At 59.9% G+C, this 17,418-nt stretch overlaps 2 protein-coding genes across 6 annotated transcripts in view; one reads left to right on the top strand and one right to left on the bottom strand.

Annotated features, from left to right (window-relative positions):
- Positions 1-7,732: 7,732 nt before the first annotated feature.
- Positions 7,733-15,280, top strand: DCAF15 (DDB1 and CUL4 associated factor 15). Its single transcript, XM_044751778.2, has 13 exons — positions 7,733-7,893; positions 9,706-9,803; positions 9,887-10,022; positions 10,673-10,779; positions 10,869-11,008; positions 11,088-11,258; positions 12,889-13,323; positions 13,432-13,523; positions 13,624-13,752; positions 13,834-13,919; positions 14,130-14,234; positions 14,307-14,422; positions 14,786-15,280. The coding sequence occupies exons 1-13, from the start codon at positions 7,762-7,764 to the stop codon at positions 14,839-14,841; spliced, it is 1,803 nt and encodes a 600-aa protein (XP_044607713.1). The 5' UTR covers positions 7,733-7,761; the 3' UTR covers positions 14,842-15,280.
- Positions 15,281-15,368: 88 nt separating this feature from the next.
- The window catches only part of RFX1 (regulatory factor X1), a 29,840-nt gene continuing 27,790 nt past the window's right edge, over positions 15,369-17,418 (bottom strand). For all 5 annotated transcript variants that reach the window (XM_070492207.1, XM_070492206.1, XM_044751775.2 and 2 more), the window contains 3 exons: positions 17,017-17,170; positions 16,892-16,937; positions 15,369-16,752 (listed from right to left, as the gene is read on the bottom strand). In XM_070492207.1, the coding sequence (XP_070348308.1) occupies positions 16,583-16,752; positions 16,892-16,937; positions 17,017-17,170 (370 nt within the window). In that variant the 3' untranslated portion in view covers positions 15,369-16,582. The remainder of the gene's footprint in view (positions 16,753-16,891; positions 16,938-17,016; positions 17,171-17,418) is intronic.

Consider the following 17,418-nt stretch of genomic DNA (forward strand, 5'->3'; position numbering starts at 1 on the left):
GAATAGCAGGTGGGTGCGGCTAGTCTGGCTGACGGAGGAACCAGCCAGGTGGCAGCCTCCTGCTGCGGGGGATGGCATGTATGCCACAGCCGGGAACTCATGGTTGGGTCCATGGACCCGTGAGGCTGGACCAGGTCAAGGTGGCGTGTGGATCTCAGGCTTTCAGCCCAGCCTGCTCCGGTTGTCTGGTCGTGGGGGAAAGAGAGCTCCCGTTGAAGCCACTGCTTCTCTCTTCTTCCTCCCCTTTTCTTTTCCTCTCAACTGAATTTAACCTTAGTGGATGCAGAGGACAGTGGAGACAGAGGATACACGAGCCGAGGAGAAAGTGTAGAATGAGAGGAGAAGGGAGACGGAGGGAGACCCCTGAAGAAGGCTTATGCTTGGGGCGGGGCAGGGCAGGAGAGAGGCCAGCGATGGCCGCGGAGAGGGAGGGTCAGAAAGAGACGAGGGGGCTGGCTCGGTGGCGCAGCAGTTAACTGCGCATGTTCTGTTTCGACAGCCTGGGGTTCGTCAGTTCAGATCCTGGGCGTGGACATGGCACCGTTTGTCAAGCCATGCTGAGACAGGTGTCCCACATATAAAGTGGAGGAAGATGGGCACGGATGTTAGCTCAGGGCCAGTCTTCCTCAGCAAAAAGTGGAGGATTGGCAGCAGAAGTTAGCTCAGGTCTAATCTTCCTCAAAAGAAAAAAAAAATTAAAAAGAAAGAGATGAGGACCTGACGGTATCTGGGAAAACTGGAAGTGCGCCAGCCAAGCACTTGTGATGGCCTGCTGGCCATGTCACTGTAAGTGATGTTATAAGATGATGGCGGGGTGCGGCGTGCCCAGATGGGCGAGGCTGTGAGGCATTTCGGTGGATTAGCATTTCCGTCAGGGGGCTCAGTGAGCAGGGGGCCCTCCACAGTGTGCGTGGGTACCTTTGAACCCGTGGGCCTGAATACAAGAGGAGGAGGAAGAAGGCTGTCACCCTTTCTTGTCCTGCCTGCCTGCTCGAGCCGGGACGTCGATCTCCGCCCGCCCTCAGCCTGGAATTTACACCAGCCGCGCCTGGTCTCAGGCCTCCGGACTCACACTGGAACCGTGCCACCGGCTCTCCTGGGGCCCCAGCTCGCAGATGGCAGATCACGGGACTTCTCGGCCTCCAGAATCACATGAGCCAACTCCTCATAAGCAATGTCTTTATATGTATATATATAATATACACAAAAGGATATATATGGATATATGAAAGGGTATATGTAGCTATATGTGTATACACGTACATCTTACTGGTTCTGTTTGATGTGTATCAGGCAGGCAAGATTGCTCTGCATAACAAACAAGCCCAAAGGTCAGTGGCGAGCCCAGAGTTGGTCTTCCACACAGTTCAATCCCAACAGACGCACACCACCTCCGAGCCACAGTCACTGAGGGACCGAGTCTGACGGGGGCTGCACCTTCCCAAACAGCAGCCTCCACAGCTGCTGGCACAGTGGGAGAAAGAGAGGAGACCCCCAAGTCAGCTTCCCACCCGGAAGCGCGTCCCTACCCTTCGGCTCCTGGTTCATTGGCCAGGATTAGTCACGTGGTCCTGCCTGACCCCAAGGGACGAGAAGCGGGGAGCAAGGGGAGGAGCAAATGGAATATTTTGAATATTTGAAGTATTACTGTCTCTGCAACACCCAAGGACCAGCAATCCATTCTTCTGGAAAAACTTTTTGTTTTAATAAGAATATCTTTGTTTTTACTTATCTTTTTGAGGAAGATTAGCCCTGAGCTAACATCTGCTGCCAGTCCTCCTCTTCTTGCTGAGGAAGCCTGGCCCTGAGCTCACATCCGTGCCCATCTTCCTCTACTTTATATGTGGGACACCTCCCACAGCATGGCGTGCCAAGTGGTGCCATGTCCGCACCTAGGATTCGAACCGGCGAACTCCAGACCGCCGAAGCGGAACGAGAAAACTTAACCACTGCGCCACCAGGCTGGCCCCTGGAAAAACTCTTACACAGCCCCAACAGATTCATACAAGGATGTTCCCTGCAGCCTCGTTTATTGCCGTGAAGATCCCCTCTCGCCCTGGACTCCACTCGGCTCCCCAGCTCCCGCACATCACTTCCTCAGAGAGCCCCGTGCCAAATCCCCAACCAGAGCGATATTTTTCTCTCTCTCCCCATCCCTGGCTTCTTTTTCTTCTTGGCGTTTCTCGCATCATGATTTATGCATTTGCCCCTTGTCACCTCCCACACCAGAATGACAGCTCCTTGCAGGGGGACACTGGGCCCTGGTGACCGCCGTCCCCCAGCATCCAGAGCCAGCCTCACTCGTACCAGGTGGTCCATGAACACGTGTGGAATGAGCGAATAAGAGGAGAATCGATTTTTTTAAAGTGAGTCCTATTAAAATAATAGAAAACCAGATCCAGGATGCACAGAAGGATTCCGTCTACACACACCGTATTAATTTCCTGTCATAACAAACGGGCACAAACTGGCTGGCTTAGAGCGCCAGAAACGTATTCATTCGAGAAGTCCAGACGATCTGCCCGCGCTGTGGAGGCTGCAGCCCGAAGCCTGGGTGTGGGCAGGGCCGCCTCCTCCTGAAGCCTTTCCCTCCTCTCTTCCCGCTGCTGGCGCCTCCTGGCAATCCATATTCCTGAGCTGGTGACTGTGTCACTCTAACCTCTGCCTTGGTTTCCACGTGGCCTTTTCCTCTGTGTGTGTCTGTGTGTGTCTCTCCTCTTCTGTCTCCTATAAGGACACCAGTCATTGGATGTGGGGCCTGCTTGGTTAATCCAGGATAATCTCATTTTAAGATCTCTAGTTTAACTACATCTTTTTTTTTTTTCCCAAATGAGGTCATATTCACATGTTCTGGGGGTTAAGACATCACCATATCTTTCTGTGGGTCACCATTCAAACCCTTATGTGGATTGACATGAATAGAGCTAGTCCTGGGAGAAAAAATAAAAGTTTCAGAGCGACCCTAACAATTTCGATCACTTTCATAAATTGAAAAAGATATTGGCTGTTTCTGGGGAAGAACTGGGTGGCTGGGGCTGTGGGTGGAGGGGGCTTGCCACCATATGTCCTTGTATCTCTGTTGAGTAAAAAAACCTCGAGGTTTATTTGACAGACAATAGAATAAAAATACTTAAAGCGTATATGAGTCAAAACTGACCCTTCCAAAACTCAGCATGTACGCAGCTGCGAAGCCATTGCCGGAGTTGGGAGACTGGACATTTCCATCACCCCCAAAAGTGTCCTCATGCACCTTTGTCAGCCCTCCCTCCCTCTCCTTCACCCCCAACCCCCAGTACCTGCTGATCTGCTCTCTGTCACTATAGATTAGGTTGTGTTTTCTAGAAATTACTATAAATGGAATCAGAGGGTTTACTGTCTGGTTTCTGGCTTCCATTTGGTATAGTGATTCTGAGATTCATGCATGTGTTACACGTGGCCTTAGTCTGTTAACTTGTTTTTTCCTTTCTTTTTTTTTGAGGAAGATTAGCCCTGAGCTAACATCTGCTGCCAATCCTCCTCTTTTTGCTGAGGAAGACTGGCCCTGAGCTAACATTGTGCCCCTCTTCCTCTACTTTATATGTGGGATGCCTGCCACAGTATGGCTTGACAAGTGGTGCATAGGTCCATGCCCAGGATCTGAACCTGCGAACCCCGGGCCGCTGAGAAGCGGAATGTGCGAACTTAACCGATGCACCACCGGGCCAGCCCCAGTCTGTTTCTTTTTTAAAATTGAGATATAATTAACATATAACATTGTATTTGCTTTAGGCGTAGCTCGTTGGTTCTTTTTTCTTACTTAGTAATATTCCACTGGGTGGATGGGCTTTCGGCTTGCTCCCCACCGTTGGTCATTACACATAAAGCCACTACAAACAGTCAGACTGAGGGCCATGGGAGAGAATAATGCTAAATGATTCTTGTTGTCCTACACCACTGTGTTAGGGCTTGTTCACTGTGCAATAAAGGGTAACTGATATAGGGTCTCTTCCATGGGGGTAGGTGGAAGGGGGGCTCTGGGAAGGGGATAAGGGGCACCCCTGCAGGGTTTCCTGCACCCTGGTTAAGGAGGTCACCGGCCGAAAGGGCCGAGGTGGCCAGGAGCTGGGCAGTTTGGTGGATGTGATGCGAAGTCGCCAGGCGCCAATTCCCACCAGCTCGCGGGAGGGCTTTGCTGCCCCAAGACCTGGGTCTGTAGGAGGGCTTGGAAATTCTTGCTGAAGACACGTCCACTGACTCGGCCCGGATGAACACCTCCCTGGTCTTCCACACATCAGAGAAGGGCACCACCACCCGCCCAGGTGCCAACGGCACCTTTGCCTCCCTTCTTCTGGCCTCCACCCCACATCCAGTCCACCAGCATGACCCACCAGCTCAGAACATGGCCCCTTGTCTCTAGTCCAACTGCTGCTCCCAGAATCCCAGCCACCCTGACATCCCTCTCCCACCTCTCGGAGGCCATTCTGGCCCCCGCCCCCATCCCCCTAAGCCACTCCACACAGTAGCCATAACGGCCTTTCCCTCCAACTCTTTAAAAAAACTTTTTATATTGAAATAATTTTCAATTTACAGAAGAATGTGTGTGTACCCCTGAAATTCATGGGTTGAAGCCTAACCCTCAGTGTGCTGGTGTTAGGAGGCGGGGCCTCGGGGCGGTGACGAGGTCACAGGGGCCCCCGTGAGTGGGACCAGTGCCCTTATAAGGGAACCTTCTCCCTCTGTCTCTCTGTCTCTGTCTTTCTCTCTCTCTCTCTTTCTGTATATTTACCTGTCTTTGTCTCTCTTTGTCTCTGTCTCTCTCTTTCTCTGCCATGTGAGGATACAGCAAAGGAGGCAGCCGTCTACAGTCCAGGGAGTGGCCTTCACCAGACACCGGCTCTGCCAACACCTTGATCTTGGACTTCCCAGCCTCCAGAAATGTGAGAAATAAATGTTTGTTGTAAATCCACCCAGTCTACGGTATTTTTGTTGTGACGGCCCAGATGGACTAAGACAGTTGGCAAGGTTGGTACAGAGAGTTCTTGTCTGCCCTCCACCCAACCACCCAAGATGTTAACATCTTGCATAACCAGGTACGTTTGTCACCACTAAGAGATGAACTAACATGGCTGCAATAGTGTCCACTGGACTCCACCCTTCATTTTCATTTCACCGTTTTCTCTCCAAGTCCTCTTCTGGTCCAGGATCCCATCCAGGCCCTCCCATTTCATCTAGTGCTCGCGTCTCCTAAGGCTCCCTCAGCAGTGTCAGTTTCTTCACTCATGCTCGTCTCTCAGGACCCTGACGCTTTGCAAGTGTTCTAGTCCAGTCTTTTGTAGACTGTTCTTCAACTTGCGACAAACATCCGATGTTTTCTCATGATTAGACTGAGGGCTTGAGTTTTGGGGACGATACTAGAGAGGTGACTGCGTCCTCTCATCCCATTGTATCAGGGGTCCATGACGTGCACCGGCCTCACGGCTATGATGATAACCTGGATTGCTTGGTTCAGGTGGTGTCTGCCAGGTTTCTCCACTGTCAAGTCACTTTTTCCCTTTTCGTACTTTATTCCTTAGAAGCGAGTCAATACATCCAGCCTACACCCACCGAGGGGACTCAAACTCTACCTCCTGCAGGAGGTGTGTCAAACAACCTGGGTGGGGGGGCCGGCCTGGTGGTGCAGTGGTTAAGTTTGAATGTTCCGCTTCGGCGGCCTGGGGTTCGCCAGTTCACACTGCTTGACTCCTTGCTGTGCTAGGTGTCCCACATATAAAGTAGAGGAAGATGGGCACAGAAGTGAGCTCAGGGCCAGTCTTCCTCGGGGAAAAGAGGAGGATTTGTAGCAGTTAGCTCAGGGCTGATCTTCCTCAAAAAAAAAAAAAACCAAAAAAACCCAACCTGGGGACGTACAAAATCACGTGTCGCTTAATGGTGGGGACACATTCTGAGAAGTGTGTCATTAGGTTATTTTGTCGTTGTGCCAACATCATAGAGTATACTTGCCCAAACTTAGATGGTAGAGCTGACTACACACCTAGGCTACATGGTACTAGCCTTATGGAACCACCATCGTATATGCGTCCATTGTTGACAGAAGCATTATTATGCAGCTCATGACTGTACTGAAAAACCGCCAGTGATTAATAAATATTTTAGAAGACATACTTTTAGGGCAGGCAAATCTCCTTAAAGTTTCATCCACTAATTTTAGCATCCACTGGGAGATCTTGCCTGCTGCAATGATTAATGTGCTGTTTGCCTGATGGGTGTTCTATCTCCCTCACTCCTTGTACATTTATTAATTGGACTTCTTCTATATAGAAGTCCAATTCCTCCCATTCATTTATTCAATCATTTCTTTATACCAGTATGGACTCATGGGCATTTACTTAATTCGTTGGATCACAATGATCTTTTAAATCTCATATCAGATTCCATCATCTCTACTAAAAACCTTCCAGAGGCTCCCTCTATGCTGAAGACTAAAATCTAAGTGTCTTGCTTGCTTATGAGCCCCAGATACTCCCTGCCCGCTGCCTGGCCCTCATCTGTTTTCCTTGCTCATTCTTGCTCTGGCCTGACTGGCCTTTTTGTGGTCTCTCAATCATGCCACCCTCATCCTCCTGAAACCTCTGTCTTTGCTGGAATATTCCTCCTCCTCCCTTTCACAGGGCCCCTCTCTGACTGCTCCGTCTAAGCCGACTTCTTCCTTCCCCTCACTTTCTAACCCCACCTGGAATGAGGTAACAGAAACTTATTTCCCTTTTTCTCTCTGTCCTGTTCCCTGCTGTATCCCCAGCTCTTAGCACATAGTGGGTGCTCCATAAATATTCTGTGAATAAATGAATGTGTGAGGCTGTAAGAATACTGTGGGTGAGATCACTCCCTTCCTGTCTGATTACAGCCAGGACAGCTCGTATCTCAGGAATACACGGGCCAGGCACTCAGGAACCAGGCTACAGCGTAAGCCTCAGTTTCATCATGTGCAGAATGAAGATAAGAAAAAGGCCTATCTCGAAAAATGTTGGGGGACGATTAAATGATCTAACGCACAGGAAGATGACAGTCATAGCACACGTTCAACAACGATGATCATTACTATCATCTGTAAAATGGGCATAATAGCGACCTACTACATAGAATTGTTGTAAACTCAGAACCATGTCCCGCACGTGTAAAGCGCTCTATAGGTAAGTGACTGATGCTGCCATCATCCTCTTGATCCCTCTAGGCGCCCACCTCCAGCCCATCTGAAAGATGTTTAAATCGAATCTCAGGCGTTTTGTGGTTTTTTTTTTCGCAAATCCCTTTCGTCGGCCCGGCCTGGTGGCCCTGGGATGCTCGCCAGGCCTCCGTGCACCCGGACTGGGCGCGGACACCCCTGGGCTCCGGGAATCCGGACGCTGTGGACCACAGGCTCCCATCGCACCGCCCACGGGCCTGGACCGCCCGCGGTCTCCATGGAAACCCACCAGCCGCAGGGGGGCGTGACGGACTGGGGGCCTCCGCCTATCAGATCAAAGTCGTGTCGGCGAGCGGGGCTGACGGGGCCTCTGACGGGTGCGTCCTCGCTCAAAGGCGGGATCACGGCGACGGCCCGCGCGGCTGTGCCGGCCCACCAATCAAGGGCCGCGCTGCCTGTGATGGACAGGCGCGGCGGGAAGAGGCCCGAGTGCAGGCTTTCACCCAACCGGCGGGCCGCAGCCCCGAGAAAGGGCCAATGAGGAGGCGGCGGAGGTGGGGCGAGGAGGCCGGTTGCTCCGGAAGTGGAGGGAGGGGGTGAAAATGGCGCCCAGCTCGAAATCGGAGCGGAACAGCGGGGCCGGGAGCGGCGGCGGCGGCCCAGGGGGCGCCGGGGGGAAGCGGGCAGCAGGGCGGCGGCGGGAGCACGTCCTCAAGCAGCTGGAGCGGGTCAAGGTGAGGCCTGGAGTCGGGGAGGAGCGCGCCGGAGGGTGGGTAGGAGGGACGAGGGAGGCAAAGGGAGGGAGGGCGGTCGCGGGGTGAGGGGTTGGGGGCGGGGCCCCGGGGAGGGGGCTCTATAGAGGGGCCGGGGGCGGGGCCCCGGGAAGGTGGCGCGGATGGAGGGGCCGGGGGCGTGGCCTCAGGGAGGGGGCTCGGATGCAGGGGCTGCGGGCGGGGCCCCGGGTAGGGGACTCGGATGGAGGGGCCGTGGGCGGGGCCCCGGGGAGGGTCTCGGATGGAGGGGCTGCGGGCGGGGCCCCGGGGAGGGGGCGGGGTCCCGGGGAGGGGGCTCGGTTGGAGGGGCTGCGGGCGGGGTCCCGGGGAGGGGGCTCGGATGGAGGGGCGGGGGGCGGGGGTCGAGGTCCCGGGGAGGGGGCTCGGATGGAGGGGCGGGGGGCGGGGCCCCGGGGGCTCGGGTGGAAGGGTCGTTAGAGGCCGCTGGAGGAATAAGGAAGGAGGAGGCGATCCAGGGTCACACCCATTTTTCAGCGCCCTGCTCCCATGCCCCTCTGTTATGGGGCCTTCCCGCGCCCTTGGCAGAGCTCCTGCTGCCTGCTTTGGGCTCCCTCTGCCTGGTGTTCCTCTCTGTCCCAGCTCTGAGCACAGGGGAGCTGGGAGTTCCTGTACCTGCATCTGCCTCCCCCACTGAATGGGAGGAAGCCCCCTGGAGAAGGCCTGGTCTTCCCTTTCAGACTGCGAGCTCCTGAGCGGGGCTCTGCCTCCCCCATTAGACTGTAAGCTCCCAGAGTGCCAGAGTCTCTTCCCCCATCACTCTGGGAGCTCTGGGAGGGCACGTGCATCTGCTGTCAGGCCAGCAGCAGTGGGACAGGGCGTGTCTCTGTGCTAGGGAGTAAACCTTCCCCATTCACTGGGAACGTCGTGAGGGCGGGGCTGGGTCTCCTTTTGACTGGAGCTCTCTGGGCAGGGACAGTCCACCCTCAGCCCGGGTGCTCCCTGGGTTGGGCTGTGGCTCTGCCTTTAGCTTGGAAGCTCCCTGGACATGGATTGTGTGTCCCTGTTGTCTGGGCCCCGCTGACGGGGCTCATCCATCAGACTGGGATCTCCTCGAGGGCTGGGCTGTTTCTCCCCCATCACACTGTGGGGCAGGACCCAGGGGCTCTCATTCCTCCGTGCCCAGCTTGGCCTGCCTGTCCCCCCAACGTCCTTCCTTGGTGAAGTTTGGGGTGAGGGAGTTGGGGGAAGGCGGCAGATAACAGAGAAGGGGAATCGGGGGGAACCGGAAGGTCTCTGGGCGGGCTCCCCTTCTGTCTGCCTGGACTGCTCCCCAGCTGAGGCCAGGGCTGTGCTGGGGGCCTGAGCACCCCCTGTGGAGGCTAGTGGGTCGGGGACAGGTGATTGCAGTTGGTTAAGTCCACATCCTCACCTCCTTAGGGGTTGAGTGCGCCCTGAGCCAGCTTTCAGGGAGGCAACCAGGTGGCCCAGTGTGGCCAGGGGTGACTGAAGACACTTCCTATGGGAGGTGATGGCAGTGCTGGTCCTCAGAGCCTGGGGGCTTGGCCAAGAGCACCCCTGAGGCTGAAGAAGTGGAGCTGGGAGGGTGGCTCGGGTCCCTGGTGCAGAGGGAGGCTCGACCGTTCCCACCTTCCAGAGCTCAGACTGCCCTGGACCGTTATGGCTGGCAGTAAGCGGGCCTGCGTGGCGGTCCTGGACCCCACGGGTGCTGCTCCTCCTTGGGAGACGGGACCAGGGGCTGCAGGTGGCATCTGCTGGATGGTGCCTCAGGAGCCCTGGCCACCTCTTCCCCAGATCAGTGGGCAGCTCTCCCCTCGCCTCTTCCGGAAGCTGCCGCCCAGGGTCTGCGTCTCCCTCAAGAACATCGTGGACGAGGACTTCCTCTACGCAGGGTGAGGCTGGGGCCGGGCAGGGGGCGGGCTGGGGCAGTGGGCTGGCCCTGACCTGGCCACTCTGCCCTCCGTGCCCCCCGCAGACACATCTTCCTGGGCTTCTCCAAGTGCGGCCGCTACGTCCTGTCCTACACCAGCAGCAGCGGGGACGACGACTTCTCCTTCTACATGTACCACCTGTACTGGTGGGAGTTCAACGTGCACAGCAAGCTCAAGCTGGTAGGGCGGCCTGGCGCCGGCTGCCCCTCCCTCTGCGGGCCCCTCACAGCGCCCCTCTGCGCCTCAAGTCCCTTGTCCATAAAGTGGAGATAGTGCACTCGTGGGGGCGTCGTCAAGACTCCACGTGTTGGGTCGAACCACATGAAATTGCCGTTTTTATAGTTGGAAGTGGGTAAATAGCGGCACTTGCATGTGCTTCCAGTCAGCATCTACGGCCGGGAGAGCCTGGTGGGCGCAGGCCGGGCGGGACCTGTGCGCTTTGTTAGGCCCGAGCAGGCAGCCACCCTGTTAGCCCTGACCGTGACTCCTCGCGGCCCCGGCCCCGGGCGGCGGGCACTGCTGGCCAGTTTGCACGTGAACTCAGAGCTGAATGGCTTCGGGGGATGGGGCTGGGAAGGCGCGCGTCTGGCGAGTCCCCTGGCTGCGTCCTGTCCCGGGCCCAGCCTCCCTGTCTCCCCCGCTTGTGGTGAGAAACACTTGGGAGCCTCTGCAGGCTGTTCCCAGGAAGGCAGGGGGCTGCGGGGGCTGCTTGGGGCTCCCTGGCCTGAGGCACCACCAGAGGGGACAGCCCTGCCGGCTTGGCCTGTCCCCGATCCCAGCCCAGCGCAGTGCAGCCTCGGGCCCGCTCTGACGCTGACTGCGCCATGCAGGTCCGGCAGGTGCGGCTCTTCCAGGACGAGGAGATCTACAGCGACCTGTACCTGACCGTGTGCGAATGGCCCAGCGATGCCTCCAAAGTCATTGTCTTCGGTTTCAAGTGAGACCTGGGGTTGAGGGAGGCCGAGGGGGGTGGGGGCCGGAGGCCGGGGACCCGGGCGAGGCAGCTGAGGGTGTGCCGGCCCCCAGCACCCGCTCGGCCAACGGGATGCTCATGAACATGATGATGATGAGCGATGAGAACCACCGCGACATCTACATCAGCACCGTGGCGGTGCCGCCACCAGGCCGCTGCGCTGCCTGCCGGGAAGCCAGCCGAGCCCATCCAGGTGAGGGGCTGGGGCAGGGCGCGGGCTGCGGCCTCTCTGCCCTGGGCCGAGAGTGAGCCGAGTGGCTGTGTCGCCGCAGGTGACGCGAGCGCACAGTGCCTGCGCCACGGCTTCATGCTGCACACCAAGTACCAGGTGGTCTACCCCTTCCCCACCTTCCAGCCCGCCTTCCAGCTCAAGAAGGACCAGGTGGTGCTGCTCAACACTAGCTACTCCCTGGTGGCCTGCGCCGTCTCCGTCCACTCGGCAGGTAGGCCCGGGGCTGCTGACAGGCCCAGCGCGCACACACTTGGCCATCACTGCCCCACATTACAGATGAGACCGAGGCACAGAGAGGTGGCATCCTTCATCTAAGGTCACACAGCCAGGAAGTGGGAATGTGGGATCCACACGTGGCCATGCCCCATCCCAGCACTGTCCGCTAGAACCTCCTCAGGGCTGGGGTGTTCCGTGTCTGCGGTGTCCACTACAACTGCTGCCAGTAGCCACTTGAAAGTGGCCCGTGCAGGCGAGAAACTGAGTTTTTCTTTAATGTAGTTTTGGTTGTGTTAAGCTTAAATAGCCACGTGTGGCCAGCGGCTACCATGCTGGACACCGCCGTGGTCCTTTCTCTACAAAAGGGGAAAGGCTAATTAAACATTCCGAGAGTGGCGAGCGGACAGAGCCCGACTGGCACCTTTGGAGAAATGCCCGTGAGAATCACGAGGCAGGCCCCTCAACAGAGCGGCGGGTGTTAGGATCCTGCGCTGGCTGGTGGTGAGGCGGTGCCCTCCACCCTCCTGGGGCTACAGGCAGTGGGGTGTCCCGGCCCTGTGCCTGCCATGCCCAAGGCTGGTGGCAGGAGCTGGGGACCGCCTGGTGTCCATCCCTGGGGCGCGGGGAGGTAGGACAGCCCCCGCCTGCATGTGCAAGAGCCCGCCTTAAAGACGCAGGGGTGTGGGAGAAACACGGGAGACATGTAACCAGATACTGATCCCACTTAGGTATAAAGATGTTTCAGGTTTGCAAGAACCCCGTCAAATAAAAAAAAACTCACTGATGACCTTAAAATGGTTGTCCCAGGGGGAGAGAAGGCAGTGAGCACGAAGAGAGGATTAAATGTGTGTGAGGTAGCCAGTAAACCAGCAGGGCCCGAGGGAACTTCCCCCTCCCGCCCCTGTGCTGGCCACCTGCCCCTCGCCGAGCGGGCGCCCCCAGCACAGCACGCCAGGCCTGGATGGGCTGATGCCTCCACCCTCTCGGCGGTGATCCTATTGGGAAAGACCACGTGAGACAGGATTCAGCCTGGGCTCCCACCCAGGGGAGGGGCCCCGTCAGCATGTCCCGCGCCCGTCACCATGGGAGGAGGGCGTTCCACAGAGTGGGGCGTTGCCCCACGGTGCCACGACTCCGGTGGACAGGAGTGCGTTGGCAGACTCGCCTTCTCTCACAGTGTGACCTTAGACAGGTTTCCCTCTGACCCCACGTTCCCCGAAGGGGCTCTGGCCCCTGGTCAGGCAGCAACGGAGACTCCAGGTTGTGCCCGTGCGGGTCCCGCTGGCGTTGGGGTGGCTAGCCGGCCGCGTGGTAGTCTCAGACTTAACTGCCGTGGCTCTTATCTGCTGTCACCGCCAGCTGTGGCTCCCCGAGGGCAGGGATGTATCTGTGTCACAGTGTGTGTGGCACACAAAGGATGCTCGAGAGTAGGATTTGAAGGAATGTGTGTGCGCGCGTGTGTAAAAGGTTCTTTTCCCTTCTGGATGTTTCAGACTGATTTCTCAGCGTAAGTAGTCTTCTAGAAGGGTCTCCTCCAGGTCAATTTCTAAGAACCCCCTCGGGCAGTGAGGGAGGTGGGGAGAGCAGCCTGGACCTGAACCCCCCCATCGCTTTTTGCCTTCCAGGTGATAGCAGCTTCTGCCAGATCCTGTATGACCACTCCACCTGCCCCCCAGCCCCTCCCAGCCCCCCTGGGCCCCGGAGCCCAGAGGCGCCCCCCGCCTGCCCCAGCCTCTGCCCTGAGGCGGCCCCCGCCCAGCCCTCTGGGGCCCCTGAGCCCTCGCCCGCCATCGCCAAGGCCAAGGAGTTTGTGGCCGACATCTTCCGCAGGGCCAAAGAGGCCAAGGGCGGGACCCCAGAGGAAAGCCGGCCGCCCCCCTGCCCGGGGCCCTCGGGCACCCGCCTCCGCCTGCCCTCTGAGCCCCCAGCCCCTGGTCGCGAGGCAGTGCCCCGGGACAGCCCCCCGGCAGCAGAGGCACCGGCCCCCGAGCCCGGCTACGTTAACTACACTAAGTTGTACTACGTGCTGGGGTCCAGCGAGGGGACGGAGCCAGAGGATGGTGAGCAGGGAGCCCATGCCCAGGCAGGGTCCCGGGCATGGGAGGCTGGTCTGGAAGGGGCCTCCAGGCTTCGCACCGCCGTCCTAGCCCCACATCCTGTCCCCTCAGAGTTTGAGGATGACAAGATCTCCCTGCCCTTTGTGGTGACTGATCTCCGTGGCCGCAACCTGCGTCCCATGCGGAAACGGGCCGCCGTCCAGGTTAGTGCTAGCGACCGGCAGGCCAAGGGGCGGCCCCAGAGAGCCTGCTGGGGTGGTGGCTGCCACCGTCATCCCCCTGCTCCTCTGTCCGTTGCCACAGGGTCAATACCTGACAGTGGAGCAGCTCACGCTGGACTTTGAGTATGTCATCAATGAGGTCATCCGCCACGACGCCACCTGGGGCCACCAGTTCTGTTCCTTTAGCGACTATGACATCGTCATCCTGGAGGTGGGCCGTGGTGTGGCCCAGGGTGGGCTCAGGGTGTCCCCATCTGGGGGTCACCCTCAATAGCTGTCACCCTGCCCCCAGGTCTGCCCAGAAACCAACCAGGTCCTCATCAACATCGGCCTGCTGCTCCTGGCGTTCCCGTCCCCGACCGAGGAGGGCCAGCTACGGTGCGTGGGCAGGGACCCCGCCCTCACCCTCGTCCAGCAGGGGCCCACAGGGGAGGGGGGATATGAGAAGACTCCCCTGTCTCCACAACTTGCATTGGTCCCTTCCTTACTGCTCCAAAGACAAAAGCCCTGAGGGTCGCCTCGGTCCTGGCCCAGGGACCCTGTGGTGCCACCTCCTTTCTCTTCTGCTCACCACCTCTTCCCCTGCAGACCAAAGACCTATCACACCAGCCTCAAGGTGGCCTGGGACCTCAACACCGGCATCTTTGTGACAGTCAGTGTGGGTGACCTCACAGAGGTCAAAGGGCAGACCAGGTGAGGCGGGGCCGGGGTGGGGCCCGGGGCCGGGGCCAGGTCGAGGAGAGCCACTCACCCCCTCACCCGCAGCGGCAGTGTCTGGAGCTCCTACCGCAAGAGCTGTGTGGACATGGTCATGAAGTGGCTGGTGCCCGAGAGCAGCGGCCGCTACGTCAACCGGATGACCAACGAGGCGTTGCACAAAGGTGGGCCCCGCGACCCGGCTGCAGCCACAGCTGGGCGCCCCGTCCTGCCAGGCCAGCCCAGAGCTGGGGCTGGTTCCCAAGTGTGGCCGGGAGGACGAGCACGCTGGCCGGGCGGGTGACGCTGCGGACGCTGGCTGAGGGGGCAGCCCAGGCCAGGCCTGACAGGGCTGGCAGGTTGGCGCCTGGGCCCCCAGCCGTCGGTTCATTCGGCAGGCGCAATGGGGTGGCTGCAGGTGGGAGGCAGAGCCGAACTCAGCTGGGCTGCTGCCTTCCGGAGCCCGCATCCAAGTCACATCAGGGAAAGAGGCGGGCCCCTGCTGCAGCCCGGCCAGAGACGCATGGCTGTCCCACGCTTCCCTGCAGGGTGCTCCCTGAAGGTTCTGGCGGACAGTGAGCGCTACACGTGGATCGTGCTGTGAGGGCCGGCCGCCCGCACACTGACTCCAACTACCTCCGCGGCCCGGAGCTGGCCGCCCTGCCCGGTTGGCTGGCCTGCCGACGGCTGGCGCTAGTGTTCAGCTGCGGGCAGGGGGCTGGCGGGGCGGCCCCTGGTGGCCTGAGAGTCTGGACGCTTCTTATTTATGCCTATTTAAGTTGGGAAGGGGTAGAGGGAGGGAGCCCCTGCCCCCCCAGCCCCCCAAGCGCCCGCCCGCCTTCACCCTGCGCTGGGCACGGCCCTGCCCTCTCTCGTTTGCCCCCTCCTCTGCTCCAGGCGTGGGCATCGTCCCCTGGGGAGGCCGAGTGGACCTGGCTCCCTGCCTGTCCCCAGCCTGCCCCACTCGAGGTGGCAAACGTGGCAGCCGTCCCCGCTCCCCTGTCGTTCGTCTTCATGTAATAAATGTTTTATTTCTGAACCTCGCTGAGTTCCCTTGACTGCCACTTGGGGCCCAGCTGGAGCCCCCCCCCCGAGGCCCCCCCAAGGCCCAGCCAGTCAGCAGTAGCCAAATATCACAGCAGAATTTATTGTGTTTTAAGAAAGACTACAAAAAGGTAGAAAACAGCTCGGCACACTAGACTACCACACGTGTGGACACTTTCACCGCCGGGAGAGGGGAACCCCGAGGGCAGGGAGGGGGGTGGATGGGCCACCCCAAAAGCTGTAGCACGCGGAGCACGCAAAATAGTGATTTTTATACAATAGGTCAGATTTTTTTTTTTCTTTTTTGCCATAAACATCTCACAGGTTGAAAACACTGAGAAAACCGGAACAGATAAGGCCATGATGGTTGGAAAGAAACCCAACAAGTTACCGACTCCGCTGGGCGGCGCTCACAAATCGCACAATAGTCATGGGGGGCAGGGGCGCACAGCACGGAGGAGAAGCGGGGTCTCCGCGAAGGGGAGGAGCGAGGAGGTTCCATCACAAACCAGCAGCGGGGAGGGCCCGGGAAGCGGGGGTCTTGGGTCTGAGCGCGCGGAGCCCCCAGCCCCGCGGGCAGGCGCAGCCCGCCACCCGCCGCCCGCAGCAGGCCCCTGGGCTCCGGCACCCGCCCGCCCGCCGCTCTTTGGAAGCTGGAGGCGGCGGCCCCGCTGCCCTCCCCGCAGCCAGGCCGGCGGTGCCCCGTCCAGGGCTGCAGGGCGAGGGAGGGCCCAGCTCCGAGAAGATGCGACACCCACGGCTTTAATTGCACTTAAACGGAGGAGGGAGAAGCGGTGGGGTTGTCGAAGGAGGGGTCCCGGGGGCTGCTGCTGACAGTGGGGGGGGGGGGGCGGTCACCAGGTGATGCCCGCCGGCGCCCACCTGGGGCTCAGGGCTGGGCCCAGGGCAGGCTGTGCAAAGCCAGCGAGCTGAATAAGTTAACAGTTCCGCGGGGGAGGGGGCCTGCCTGCCTGCCCCCGGGGGTGGCGGGAAGGCGGCTGGGGAAGGGAGATGCTGCGGGCTTGGGGCCGAGGAGCCGACCTGGCTGCCCCAAGGGGCACCTGGGCACGGCGGCGGGTTCCTTAAGGCACGTCTTTTGTGTCAGAGTTTGCAGCTGCGGCTCCGCCCGGCCCTGTGAGTGTGCCGGCCCCATCTCGGAGCCTTCCCTGTCTCGGAGGTCCCCTCCCCGCCCTGGCCGAGGCTGGATCGGTGACAGCGAAGCCACAGAAGTTGCGAAGGACCCTGGCGTGGAGGGGCGGCGGGGCGGGCAGGGAGGCGGGCGGGGCGGGGAGGCCGCGGGCTTAGCTGGAAGGCAGCGCCTGCACGAAGAGCCCGCGCGCGTCCGTGCGCGCCAGCTTGGCCGGCGGCTCCAGGGCCTCGGGGCCCAGCGCGGGCGACTCGCCGCCAGCCGCCAGCGAGATGTCCTGCGGCAACTCGTCCTCGCTCTCCTCCTCCTCTTCCTCCTCCTCGTCTGGGGCACACGGACCAGGCCCGGCTCAGCGCGGGGCGGCGGCGCCCCCAGGGCCTCGCCGGCACCGCCTCCACCCCAGCTCCCCCCCGGCCACCGCCCCCCTGACTCGGGCCCTGGGCAGGGGACACGCCGCGCCTACCTTTGTCCGGGTCCAGGGGGTTCAGCGAGGTGGCCAGGTTGGCGAACTGCAAGGAGAAAAGGGAAGGGGTGAGAGTCCCGCCGAGGGGCGCCCCGCCCGTGCCCTCAGCGCCTAGCTGCGCGCACCTCGCCCATGACGGCGATGGGGGTCTCGCCCTTGGCCTGGGCCACGCGGTGCTCGATCAGGTAGTACATGTACTCGTCATACAGCAGCCGGATGAGGTGGAAGGAGCCGAAGCTGGCGGCGCTGCGCAGGGTCAGGTCCCGGATCACCATGGAGCTGGAGGCGGCGGCGAAGAGGCGGCCGTCAGGCTCGGCCCCGCCCCTCGCCCCCGTCCTTGCTGCCAGGATCGCAGGCTCGAGCAAGCCCAGCTCCCCGCCCGGACCGCGCCAGCTCCTCCAGGGCGCCCATCGGTGAGAGCGGAAGCACTCTGCCTTCGCCGAGGAGGCCGGGCCTTCTCTAGTGCCATCTCGGCCTGTCCTCAGAGAGGAGGGGCCTCCTCTGGGTCCCGCCCCGGGAGGAGGGCC

The sequence above is a fragment of the Equus asinus genome, chromosome 20 (genome assembly GCF_041296235.1).
Source record: "Equus asinus isolate D_3611 breed Donkey chromosome 20, EquAss-T2T_v2, whole genome shotgun sequence".
NCBI lineage: Eukaryota > Metazoa > Chordata > Mammalia > Perissodactyla > Equidae > Equus > Equus asinus.